At 45.5% G+C, this 13,319-nt stretch overlaps 4 protein-coding genes across 4 annotated transcripts; 2 read left to right on the plus strand and 2 right to left on the minus strand.

Annotated features, from left to right (window-relative positions):
• Positions 1 to 26: 26 nt before the first annotated feature.
• On the plus strand, positions 27 to 1,406 carry L228DRAFT_241725 (hypothetical protein; the record flags this gene model as incomplete). The annotated part of the gene is made up of 4 exons (XM_018331351.1): positions 27 to 451; positions 512 to 786; positions 1,042 to 1,188; positions 1,249 to 1,406. The coding sequence occupies 4 exons, from the start codon at positions 27 to 29 to the stop codon at positions 1,404 to 1,406; spliced, it is 1,005 nt and encodes a 334-aa protein (XP_018185061.1).
• A 1,289-nt stretch (positions 1,407 to 2,695) lies between these two features.
• On the plus strand, positions 2,696 to 3,435 carry L228DRAFT_251116 (hypothetical protein). The gene has a single exon (XM_018333486.1). The coding sequence runs from the start codon at positions 2,860 to 2,862 to the stop codon at positions 3,427 to 3,429; it is 570 nt and encodes a 189-aa protein (XP_018185062.1). The 5' UTR covers positions 2,696 to 2,859; the 3' UTR covers positions 3,430 to 3,435.
• A 360-nt stretch (positions 3,436 to 3,795) lies between these two features.
• L228DRAFT_251117 (hypothetical protein) lies at positions 3,796 to 4,448 on the minus strand (the record flags this gene model as incomplete). The annotated part of the gene is made up of 1 exon (XM_018333487.1): positions 3,796 to 4,448. A coding segment is annotated over exon 1 (487 nt), but the record flags the coding sequence as incomplete, so codon positions are not given.
• A 1,544-nt stretch (positions 4,449 to 5,992) lies between these two features.
• On the minus strand, positions 5,993 to 7,980 carry L228DRAFT_271305 (hypothetical protein; the record flags this gene model as incomplete). The annotated part of the gene is made up of 4 exons (XM_018335517.1): positions 5,993 to 6,315; positions 6,972 to 7,274; positions 7,641 to 7,728; positions 7,780 to 7,980. 4 exons carry the CDS (start codon positions 7,978 to 7,980, stop codon positions 5,993 to 5,995), a joined length of 915 nt encoding a protein of 304 aa, XP_018185064.1.
• Positions 7,981 to 13,319: the final 5,339 nt, after the last annotated feature.

Below are 13,319 nucleotides of genomic sequence, written 5' to 3' on the forward strand. Positions count from 1 at the left end.
ATCCAAATCACCGTTCGATAGCAAACATGGACCCAGTCAGCTCTGCAGCGAGCATTATTGCAGTTGTGCAGCTTTCTGGATCCGTCATTAACCTATGCTACAATTATGTGAAAAGTGTCCGAGACGGTCGCAAGGAAGTCATGCAATTTGTCGAAGAACTCAACGACCTGAAACGCATCCTTGAAAGGCTGCTGGAGATCGCTCTAAAACATGAGACTTCACAGTCGCCTTTCCCAATGCCAATGTTGGAAATATTTGGCAACGATGACAGTATTTTGACAGAGTGTGAAAACTTTCTGAAACAACTCGAGCCGCGACTTAAACCGAATGGATTAAAGGGGGCTGTACAGGCTCTTAAATGGCCCTTGAAAGAGAAGGAGACAAAGGCGGAGCTTGAGAGGATTGAGCGGCTGAAAAAAAGCTTGACTCTCGCGTTGGCAGTCGATAATACGTATGAGTTGCTCTCCGGTGAAATTTTAACTGAGGAAGCTTTTAACTAATATTTCGCTAGAGCTTTAGCATTGGACACCCACCAGATAGCCAGCGGGTGCTTTCGGATTTTGACCTCAATAGCAGAGGCTTTTGTACCGTTTCAGCGAGCAAATAATCGGCGCCTGATTCGCCAATGTGTTGATGCGCTCAACCTTTCTCTCAACCACAATATTTCATGGCGCCCCTCTATGGATGTGTCGACTCTGCAAAGTCAGGCATACCACGAGTGGAAGACCAATAAAAGTCCGATAATGTGGCCGCAGGGTATCCGCGGATGCGCCAGAGCCAAACTGCGTATGTCGATAAGCTACATAACTTCAGTTCATATGTTGTAGCACACGTTGCCCTTTCTACTTCAGTTTCAATGACGAACGGAAGTAAAATTTGAAAATATTCTCTGTTCACTTATTGTGCAGCTCTGTTCCCGATCGCATTTTCTAACCTGCTGGAATCTGGTTACGCGCAAAACAATGGCCAACGATTGCCGTTGTGAAACGTCTCGAGCTTTTTAGGCTGATTTCTGAAAAGTCTGAGCATTTTTAATTATAGTTGACGTGCTAGATGCTATCAACCGATTTGAGCTTCTTCAGATGTTGGCTTATATGAGCAAGTGGAACACTCAGGACCGGCACATTCTTATCCCAAGTTCATCTGTTGTCGATATGAGGGATCAGGTAAAGCTGCTAGCCAATCTAAGTGTGTATTTAAGATCAGAGAGCAGATCATGATATTGAACTTTGTTTGATCATGGTGCAGGTTGGAATGCACCCGACGAACGCAATCAAACCTCACTTCTTTCCGCAGTTACTTGGCCCATGATGGTCTTAGTTAAGCTTTCACTTGAAAAGCAGGTCACAATCACTCAGGACGTCATAGAAGTCGTGATAGAAAGACACAGTGTTGAGTTCTTATAGGAATTAGTTAGCGCTGCAGCCGATTTAGAGCCTTTGAGAGAGTGGGCGCTGTTTCTAGCGGCTGAAGATCCAAAGCCCAATTTTATCCAATTCTTGATAAATCAGGGATTTGATGTCAACGAATTCAATTATGATAATGGTACCCCACTTCAACGCGCTATACAACTCAATAACATTGACAATGCCAGGAATTCATTGCAGGCTGGCGCTGATGTTAATGCATGCAGCAAACTCGGCACTGCCCTTGGCTATGCAGCATGTTTGTGTCACCTTGAGATTGTACACATTCTGTTGGAAGCTAGTGCTACCCCTAACTTACGAGAACCCCACAATTGTTCTCCCTTGATGCTAATACGTCGACGTATAAAATTTACGTCTTTGCTTGAATGGAGAATGAAGGAATTCGAAGGAGTGGAGAAATTACTGCTACTTCATGGTGCTCTGGGAACAGAAGAGGAGGAATATGATGACGAAGACAATGACAGAGAACGACGAGAAAAAAATATAAACGAGAAAAGAAGGGAAAAATAATTAGCCATTCTGCCATAAAACAAAGATGCCTCTCAAGTTCTGGTCTTCCTATCCGCTTTATGGTCAGAAGTATCACTATCTAATAGTGCTGCCTACTGTCAACTATCTCTCTGATATTAACAAACTCTTGGTACATTTAGTATAGACATAAAAAGTAGAAAACAAAGTCTATACTCTTCAAGACATTGTTATACTTACTCTACATTATTTTAAATTGATGTATTTGTAAAAGCCGAGCCTTGTACCTATGTATTGATATCGGGTGTACACAAGATAATAACAGGCTGGATTCGCTGGAATAAACCGGAGTAAGAGTGATAGCTACCTAAGGTCCTATATTACAAAATATGACAATTGTCATCTTGCAGAGCATTCTACCCCGCAATATATATGCAGCGTATAGCCGCCGGACTGCCCCCGTGCTTGCATGCAGTCAGCATGCTGGGTCATTAGAATTGTATAGAGCAATGCTATTGCTGGTTGGTCTAGTCTGGAACCAGCTGCCGTGACCGTTATATGGTTATTACTATGTTAATCTAGATTCTAGTTCAGTGTTTATAACAAAAGGATTTAAGTAGACTTATCTAGAAATACCTATGTTTATAGCTAATAATTCTAGAAACAAAAGCACAGTTATATAACTCTTCTAATAAGGGTTAATCAAGACAAACAAGATCGAGGTTTGTAAAGGAATGCCAAAATATATATATTAGCAACCTGCCAGCCTCTTCTTTTGAATTTATTACTTCTCTTACTTCAAGTTATCCTTGCATCTAATAGAGTTCCAGCAAAAAAACGGTTTCCAATCAAAACAATTTATTTCCTACTACTCCTGTTTACTTGAAGCAAACTTTTTGACCATCAGCAGTCAGCATACAACATACAGTATACGGCATAAAACATACAAGCACATCTTGACACAATGGCAGACAATCATGGCAATCATTTACCGCGCGACGTTCAAACTTTCCTTACAACCCTCACCGCTCGCCTGCTGCAAGCCGCAATCCAGACGGACGATAATACTACTTCCGCTTCTCGCCCAAACGTTGGTATTGAAGCTGTTCGGGAGCTTCTTCTTCGGCCCTGTGACAATAATAATAATAATACAGGCGACGGTGCTCTATCCAAGCACAAGTCTCGTCCTACGGGTGCATCTACAGGCACCCGACGCGAACCTCTTGCCGTTGAAGATACTCCGTCGCCTCCTCGTGCTCCGCTTCCGTCTGGGGAAGGAGCCAGGCAGCCGGCTTCTCCCTTCGCATTTGCTGCCACTTCTAGCGGCTTAGGCCTTCGCGTTCAGACCCTAGAGCATCGCGTTGATGCCATTGATCCGGGAAGTAGGTCTGTTACTTCAAAATCTCTGGAAAGGCCGCTTGCGCAGTTGAGAGAGTTGGAGGAAGAAGTGGCAAAGTTGCGTAAGGATATTATGAGACTTCGAGCCCAGATTCATCCGGCGGAAAGAGGTTCTGTTTCTTTTGAGGGACTATAAGGATAGAGACCCCGAACGACTGCGGTAGAGATGAAAGGGATATGAATTTATAATGCCATGGAAAGATCTGGAAGGCGATAGAGGTATCCGCGCTTCAGCTTGCTACTCTGAATATGAGGAAGATTTAAATTAACCCAATGAGAGTTTTCCTTCATTTCTATAGACATAGTATGATTCCGTCTATTGAAAAATTAGGTTTTACATGCATGCTTTGTAAAAGAACCATTAAAGGTAATGTAGAAAGACGATAATGTCGATGATATCGAACACCGCTTGACTTTTTCAAACTGTACTCCTTAAATAAAGATATACAAAATATCATACTAGTAACCAGTCAATTAAAGTATAAAGCTCTTTCTACTTTCCCACCCTTTAGCTATATCAAACCCTTCTCAACTCTCAAATCTCACATCCCCTAACCTCTATCCCATAATCCATTCATTCCTACACTCTACCCTCCTCCAGCCTCTTGTCACTTTAACGCTCGTGTAATCTTTTCCCGGATCTCACACCGAACATCCGTCTCGGCGCTTCTTTCCTCCTCCTCCTCCTCATTACATATCTTCAGAATGTCATCCAACACCGACCTAAGCCGCTGCAGTATATCACGACCCAACTGCTCGAGAAGATCCATACGGTGATGAAGTACACGGTCTTTCTCATCGAATGTCTGCATTTTCGCATCAACTCCATCGAGTCTATCAGAAAGCTGCCCGGCGCGGTCCAGTCGCGCAAGGAAATCGGCAGAGCAATCATAGCGGAGAAACTCAACGAAATTTTCTCCATCAAGTCGGATCTCTAGACCGTGAGAGTTGGCGAGTAGGCTGCCGGGCGGGAAAAAGTATGAGATGAGATCGGTGGGGCCATGACTGGTAGTGTAGGGTTGCAGGAGGTCATTGATGGAAGGTAGTTCAATAGTAGTAGTAGGGTTAGAGGGCGATTGGTGTAGAGTGGAAGGTTCCATTGTGTTGGTATCTCTCATTGTAAAGGAGTAGGGAGAGGGGAGCGGTTGAGGTTTGGTAAACGGAGTAGTAAGAGCAAATGGTTATGATTTAAATATATATGTTGCAGATGATGTGGGTACAAGAGAAACTCAAAGTAGAAGAGGTAGGAAATTATAAGGAGAAGTTGCAGATATATAGATAACAAGCCCGAGTTTCTTTGACAAACTTCATACTTGTTTGCCCCGATATTGTTCATTCTTCTGTCATAGAACCATATCCCTACTAGAACCACCGACCATGAAACAGATATAATTCCAAGCCAGTCCAACTCTTTTCGAACCCAGAATCAAACTAGACCATGGTAGAAATAACTACATAAAAAATCTGAATAAGAAAAGTTTAAATAAACCCGTGGATGTACATAGAAGGAACTTTCTGACTACTGCCATTACATAAATGATAAAACTTGACAGTACTTCAGGGACAGGACTGAAAGAATCGCCAAGAAAGATGACGATATAGGGAACAAACATCAAAATGCTGCTTGAAGGCTCAAGGCCGAGCGGGAGTGATCTGTATTCGAAATGACCATTTGCATGTTGCTTTATAAAGCATCTGTTTGGGCGAGATGTTCAGCCTATCTTCTGCAGTGACAAGCGCAGAGTGAGACAAAGCAAAATATCAAGCAGCAAATGTGTTGAACAAGAAACATCTGACTGGAATACGGACGCAACACTGCTGGCATCTTCGACTCCCAAAGAATTTGCTCCATCGCTTTTCCGTGCTGCTCGAGAATTCTCAGGTCCACGCGCACCTTTAAGTACCAGGATCCTTTCGCAGCTTCTCCTCTTGGATTCTCGGACCAGGTAAATGAAAAAGACAAGGTATTGAGACAAAAGAACAAATGAGATAGCCATTGTCCATGTGCCAAATGACAAAACCGTGTGGCATAACCCCAGAACAAGGACGCCTTCCAGGCCGTAGAGCCGAGTATTAAACACGGGAACCAATTCCTGTTCCCTTACTCTGGCTGTTTGAGAGTCCTCTAACTAGCCATTTCTTGCTTGATGGCATGAACTTCAGCACTCTTCTATCTCGATTCGAAGACACTGTGTAGAAACAGAGATTCGGGGGAAAGGGTGAATCAATCTGATTATACTCATCCCTCTCAGGTCAGTAAGGTCCGGACACCCTGCCTTGAGATCTTTCTTATGTTTTTTATCATCTCTGCAGTACAGCGAGACAAAATATCTTCAGCCCCATTCCGGGCCTCGATGAACTGACGCTGTAAGAGCAGTGCTCTACGTGTCACTTGCTTTTTGTATTTGTTTTGAGTGCTCAAACGGTTTCTGTAGACAACCTCTGCGAGAGCTCCTCTTGTTAATCAGACCTTCGTGAGCCATTTTGATGCCTCGAATCTTCATAAGCCATAACATGTCTCGGCAGAAACCAGCACTGCTCCCTCCACTTCATAGAAAGATCTTGTCGACTCTGCAGCTCGTAGCTCTCAGTCCGTTTAATAAAGTCGCTGCGGCAGATTGGAAGTGGTACTAAGGTTTGGAGATGTTGAATCGTAAGTAGATTTTGAAACCATTTCGAACAATCTGACGCAGTGATTCTCAATCGTTGGCGTCTGCGAATGGTCCCAGCTGGGGCCTTCTCGTGATTGAAACTGGAAGCTTGATTTCGGACTCGCAGGGAGATTCCAAATCTTCGGCAAACATTTGTGCTCCGGATCGACAATAGTCCAAGAAAAAAGTCCAACAGAAAACACTTTCAGCTTCGATGTCTTCTAGCCGGTGCAGGACGCTCTCAGAACCATCTGTCTGGATGACCAAGAATGTAATGCGCGGAAAGAGGCTAACACAGGTTCCGTGCATCAGCGGCAGAGCATTTCGCTGGTCAGCGGGAGCGGGAGCTGTGCACCATCTTATAGGTCTCCCTGCGAGTGTTGAGTATTTTTTTATTGCCTGTGTTACATAATTGCGCCATTGTTCGCCTATACCTTCATGTACGATGCCTTTAGAGAATATCCCTACTTCTTGGCCTTCTTAATCCATATCATTTCACCTTTCATGCAATTTCCATGAATTTTACCTAAAGATGTTCCAACCTTTCATTGGCATTCCCTGCATACAAGTCTTTTTTGACCATTGATTAAAACCAACTGATTCAAGCATTCTCATAATGATCGTAAATTTCTTGTTCCAGTCGCAAGTCGCTCGAAAAATGAGTGGACTTCAGACACAGAAGAACTGCCATTGGACTTGCAGTACTAAGTATCTCAAAAACATCGGTATCAGAATTTTCCATAGATCGGCATGCCTCCCACGCAATACTCCATTTTGGCTCCGAAAGCACATCAGTGCAAGGTGTACCACATGGTGTCACGCGAAAAACTCTCTCGTCCATTGGATTTCATCACTGGCTGGATCGAGGACAGGCATCGTATTCCGAGATCGAGAGCGAATTCATTAGTTAGCCGCGGTGGTCAACATGTATTTGTATGATGTCAAAGAAGGTTACCGAAAAGACACGATATGCTATGGTTAACGTGGCAATTCCTTTTCTCAGTCTCTTTGGCGCTTTTCAATCTACTCACATCCAAAGAGGGCAAGTGCAACACTGCGGCGTTCATAACACGATGGCGAAGCTTTTCTGGAACCCTTGTTAGAGTCACCACAGCGAATCCGACTATCAGATAGTTGTCGCTTCGCACAATGCGACTGGTCTCACTAGTTGCAGTGGAATGACCAGAAGGGATTTCTGCGGTTGTCGCGTCCGAGGCAGGAGCATTGATGGCAGCGGTTTCTTGGATGTGATCTGTTGGTGTTGCACCAGGGGCATCTGATGCCCATGCAGAACTCATATTCGGCTTATCGCTCCTTTCTGCGAGCTCTTCTTCGAATTGGCATCAGCATTTGCGAGTCCCTCGAGACCACTCTCGGTAAACTTGGTTGAAGATAAGAACTCCCTTGGGATGGCAAGCCCTTGTCTGATTTTCGTCGAAGTCTTCGGCTTGGATGCCCCCGCGGTGAATTTCTTAATGTAAATAGACTTTGAAAATAGGTATCTTCACACCAAGCAACCAGAAGCTCAAAAGCAGTGCCAAAGCTTGTTCCGCTCTTTTTGAGATTGTACCCTTGTTGGCGCCCTGTTCTTTCTTCCGCCTCGAACTCCATTTAAGGGTTGAAGGCGGCTGCGCCTATGGATCCCAGCCGTACCCCAACTTAAGTATAGAACAAAGGCCATACTACACGCCCCAACCTGGTCCAGGGGTTTTGCTGAAGTCTCTTTGTCCCGTCTCGGCCGAGGCCACAGGAGACAAAGGCCTAGCCAAGCAGCCACCACGGCTCTGTTGCATGAGTTAGCATCGTTTAGAATGTTTCGAAAAGAATTTCCCTACCTGAAGTGCAACTGCTCGAAAGCTGGACCGGCTGCTACTACACACGCCGCCCCAGTGGAGTGTTCTTCCTAAGTACGAACGATGACCCGGTTTACCGGCGTAGAATTCAAGAGAATCTTCATATTCCGAGAGCTCCGTCATCTTGGTAGCTCCGGATTCACCATGAAAATCACCCCCACGATGCTCGAAGACACGCTCCATCGTCAGGCGAGCGGGCTCTGAAAGATACCATCGCCAGGACCCAGAGCTGTGTTGAACGTCTCTTCATGGTCCGCTCAAGACGTAGAGCGGAGCAGACCTGTGGCCAGACCACCGTGGCCTGGAACTCTGGAGCAGAAGCAACAGGGCCGACCGTATCCGCATATGGTAGCTGAAAGTAGCCATTTCCCAATCCTGGAATATAAAAGACCACGGCAATTATTGGGAGCCTTCCCATCATACCTTTGCTGAAGATATGCGTCGTTTCCTTGCTTCATTTTTGTCAAACGGTATGGCTCGCAAGGGGATCGATGGGAAATCCAGGGTAGCTAGGTAGAGTAATTTGGTTAAATCTCCTGCACCATTGTACCGAGAACATGAGGACATCGCGGCGAGCTGGACCGCTCAATATTTCAAATGCTTCAGTTTTTGAAAGGCCCCATTTTCTATCTGACTTGCATATTTCGGTACCTTGACTCATATAAAAGTCTCCGCTTCCTGAACAGAAAACTCGTCAGCAGCTTGATGCAAAGCTACCTTTGACTGAGGGACGAGCATGCTGTTGCGTCGGCGGGCGGCGGGTATTTTGACCCACCGCCGACAAGAGTGGACTATAACTTAGCCCAAGCCTGGCAAATTTGAGCAGAGAATCTCTGGTGTAACCCCAAGTAGATACTCCTGGTATGGCAAGTTATGAAAATAGCGGCAAAAGTCTTTTGAAGATATAGAGGCAATCAAAACACGAGTGCCACCCCCTCGCGGGAGTTGAAATACGGAGGTGATGGCAAATTTGTCGATTTGAGAGTTTGATCTTGTTGCCAACATATGCCACAGAGCTATTGGCCAGCGTCAGGTCTAGTTATGCTCTAGCATATGGGCCTTGGGTCGAGATAGCTTGTTTCTGAGAGGCCTCTGGCGACTTCATCCAATTGCTCGTCGGACTGCTCGCAGTTGAAGCTTGCAGCTCGCCCAACCGATCTTTCTGATGGCCGGAAACGAAACAGCTTAAGAGATAGCAGTATATATACCAAGGAACTCTCGAAGACTTTTCGCTTCCCTTTTCTTGATAATCTGAGACTGCCTTCTCACTATTGCCCCAATGGCTAGAGATGCATTGATCTTCTCCAGGGGCCACTTATCGAACGCGGAATGCTGAATGATGTAGACCGAGCAGCAACGGCTTTCGCCTCTTCAAGCTGTCCACAGAGGGTTTCGAGCCTTTTCCGACCTTCGTACATAGAGTAAAAGGCAAAATTTAAGCCAGTATATCTTCCATCAAATTCAGCGCAAGGCCATTCGCTTCCTCCATTCCTGTTTCGTCCGTTTATAATATTCTTGTAACAGGTTAGCCTCGAGCCAGAGAAACCCGTTGAAAACGGATGGGCTCCCAGTAAATAGGTCGAATTATCAACAAGCTGAGCAGCAATCTCAGTCGCGAACCTTGAAATCACAAGATAAGCTGCGGTAGATACTATGGGTTCAAGCCGGCGGGCAAAGAGTTGTTCAGAGGAATCATTCGCTGGAGAGCATCCTCCTCCCATTTGTGTTGTGAATGTCTGCTCTTCGTAAAAGCTTCCTTGTAATATCTTGCAGCAGTAGGCTTGGCAGAAGAATTCGGTTGATCCATGGAAGTGCTTGCATGGTAAATAAACTAGGTCGCGACATCTGGGTCGAAACTCCTGTATTGCTGGCAACGCTGGCACGAGATGCGCTGCATCAAGAAAACGGGTTTCTGGAAATTCCCTGGACACTTGCGCAGCTAGAGATCCGATCGCTCAAATGTATTGAGGGAAACCAACGACGAACAACCATACATGATGAGTGAGAGGAAGTTCGAAAGGGGTCTAATCTCGGTTGTGTTTTCCGAATATATTCGTAGAACTTGGTCTATGTGTCTGAGAACTTTGTCACGTCCATAGCTGGACGAAACGGTGTCGAAATCCAACAACGAAAAGAGAACTTGGTCGACGGGGCACATGTCCAAGCCTTGACGTCTCAGGTATAGAGAAAGAAAAATTTTGTGAAATCAGCGGGGACAAAGAAATGAGACAGCTTCATATCCTTGCGGCCACTTTCTCCAAGGAATCAAAGAAAAGAATTAAGATTTTCGATCACCCAACGCAGACTCGTATCGAGTCTGCTCGATGTTGTTGTTCTAAGAAGCAACAGAGGATCAAAAGGAGCATTATAAACAGACGCGTAAGGGCCCCTTCCTTTTTTGAGGTTGTGGCTATAAGATAGTCGAAGATGAGCAGGCAGCGGTGGCAAGTCTTTCTTTCTGCCCTAGAATGGAAAGAGTTCTTGACGGGAATTTCTTCACTGACACACACGCGGTTCTGTGCGTCGCTTTGATTCCCGCCGTTTTGCACAAAGGCAGGAGCGACCAGCAGGAGCAACCATAAGAAGAAAACATCCCCCACGTGTTGTACGATGACTGTAAGTACAATTGGATCCAATGCTCTAATTCCCAATCCAATCCACATTTTCATGTCCCGCGCTTATATAATAGAAAGGTTTGTTCAGGAAGAATCAATCGTTCAATGGTTGCTGTCTGAGTGTTCGGTAGAAACGTGGAAACATGATATAGACCTTCTTTAGATGGATTGAGATCATCCACCGGATCGCTGTGGAGTCTGATGCCATTGAAGCTCTTTCGATGAATCCACTCCCATCTTGAGATGCAGTATTTACTATCGATTGTCTTCTTGCTCGACTTCACAGAACCAGTCATCGAGGCGGCTTCGTCGTTTGGCCCGGAATCGAAAACGAGATCGGATCTTCCTCCTGAATCCGACAGATGCCTATGCGCCAGGGTCGCAGCTTCTCGACAGATTGCTCCTGGACTTGATGGCAAAAGGAGGTGCTTTGTAGTGTCACGATCGTGGTGTTATGAAGTTTCACGTTTGGTCTCGTAATAGACCGACTCCCGACTGTCGTTGAAGTCGAGACGCTAAATCTTCCACCAAATACCAGTGATCTATTGCCGGTTGTATTCTCTCTAACCCATTTCTCGCGGGGTATACGATGTTGTTAAATGACTGAAGTCCATTTCAATTTAACCTTCAGATGAAGATTCAAAAGCAATCCATGTTGTTGAACAATCAGATCTCTGTAACGCCGTTGTTGGGTTGGGAATTTTGGGAATGCATGTTCCATTCATTGCCCCTTTCAAGTCAATCATCAATCCCCATCAACTTCGAACATCTTCGATGCAGTGTTCTGCCATTCGTCACAGACTCGCATCAATCGCCCAACCAGGGAGCTAGTTAAAAAAAAAAAAAGCCACACGTAATGGTCACCACAGAGACTGGCATTCCATTGGATCCGCAGATCCAGCACTAATTTCTTCAGGATAAATCATTTCCTGCGTCTGTCTCCCCTCATCAACGGATGATCATAGAATCATATATTCGTAGCGGTGAGTGGTACACCGTACCCCAGTTCATCGATCCACCAAAAAAAAGCCGATGTTAGGTTGAGGGCCTGAGAGCCGCCAAGCGCCTGAACGCGGCCTGGCGGCTATAGCTGTAACTTAGAGCCTGCACTAAATCCACACCATGGCAAAATGACAAAACGAGCTGTACGTTTCAAGGTGATCCATCATATACTATGATCGGGACTTAGGTAATTATGAGAAAAAAATCACGGTTCTTGTTGAATTGAGCTGGACCTCGAATTTTGTTCTGCTTGGCTGATGCTTGAATATTGAGAACTTGAGAGAAACCTGATAGAACCGAGAAGAAAGGGGCGACTTAAGCTCTTGTAGCTTTCGGCGATTATGACCTCATCTGAGTAATGAACAGTCTAACTGTTCAAAGTCATCCCAGTTTCCGCTAGAGTTGGCCAGACATAAGGTCTGCCACGGGACGAAGGTTCAATAACGAAACGTAAGTTGTTTAATATACGTTGCGAATAATTTGTTTAGGCATTTTTGTGCGAATTTCCGTGTATCAATGTCGTCAAAGAACGAGGGAAAGGAGTAAATATGGGTTTTTGCAGGTCTCCTTGAATCTTGGCTGTACAAGCTCACGGCTGCGACTCTCCATAGCCGCAAGGCCAGGAGGACATTGAAGAGAATGCTCATGTCAATGGACAAGATCAAATGATAAGGACATATTTGCAAAGGCAGCGGCCGAGAACCAAGCGTCCCGTGTATTCAACAATAAAGAAAGACAGCCAGCGTAAATGTATGATTAATTCCAGCAAAGTAGTCCAGTCAGAGAGTTGCACAATCAAGGCAAAGTTGCGAGATGAGTATGGGATTTTGGGAGGATGATATTTTCACGGCGAGGGGAAAGGGAAAAGTAGTATGAAGGAGAGAAAGAGGCCCAATATATATGTGCCCATCAGTCGTACTCAGTGACGTGAAGCCATAATCTTCAGTGAATTGTAATGCATGACACGATATGAATCATTGCTTTCATCCAATACCTTCACTACTTCCTCGTACCCGACACTTCCCTTGAGATATTCATTATGGCCGGGGACATAATTGACTCGGCTATAGGAATGAAGGATAAATGCACAGTTTCTCCGTACAAGCCCACCGTCGTATAATTTATGCCACGTCATGCTTGGGTTTCATAATTTTATGTTCCTCTAGAAGAAATGCGAGATGGACTCGCAGTCGTTGCGTAGGTGAATCTGTTATTCTAGAAAAAGTAAGTTAGCAATTACCATAACGAATGCTATACTGAGATCTCCGCGGAGAAAGACGAATCATCTCCCATTGACCCTCTCTCTCATAAGTGTTCGACAGGTGATGAAAGAAGGCGCTTCGCAACCGTATCCTGTTGCTTGTCTGTCGTGAAGCATGGAGTGCGGGGCCCTGCCATCTTGGCACATAGCCTCTTCATCCTTCGAGGCGCTCCTCCGCATGTTGCTCGTGAGAGGGAAACTGCCACATAGTCATCAAGTGGAGACAGCCGTGCCCAAGGGTAATGCTGCTTTGGGTGCAGCGCAGTAAACAATCTGAGAACAGGAAGACGTTGCTTTGATGTTGATGATACGTGCATGTGAGAGCGGAGAAGGGGTTTGCAGACGCATGCGATGAATCAACCAAGGAGGCGCGTCAAGTTCCAAGCCTCGAAACGCGGGCTTGACGCCAGAAAAGACAACCTTCTGTTGCGCCAAAGCATCATTGTGCAGCTTTTTCTTGATAGCTGCAACCAGTAAATGCCACATCACGCTGCCCACAAGATTGCTCTTAGCCAGCCACACTTCACCGCAAAATTGCGGGCAGCGTTACGCATATGTCTTTGCGCATTGCCACTCGGACGAAGGCCTTTTGGGTATCAGTCTCGAGATTTAGCGCGCCTCAAAAACCTGAACTCGTTTTTAAT

The sequence above is a fragment of the Xylona heveae genome (genome assembly GCF_001619985.1).
Source record: "Xylona heveae TC161 unplaced genomic scaffold L228scaffold_13, whole genome shotgun sequence".
NCBI classification, from domain to species: Eukaryota; Fungi; Ascomycota; class Xylonomycetes; order Xylonales; family Xylonaceae; genus Xylona; species Xylona heveae.

Bases quoted from the DNA above. Each gene is read 5' to 3' on its own strand.
- L228DRAFT_251116 (XM_018333486.1), top strand. From the start codon at position 2,860: ATGGCAGACAATCATGGCAATCATTTACCGCGCGACGTTCAAACTTTC.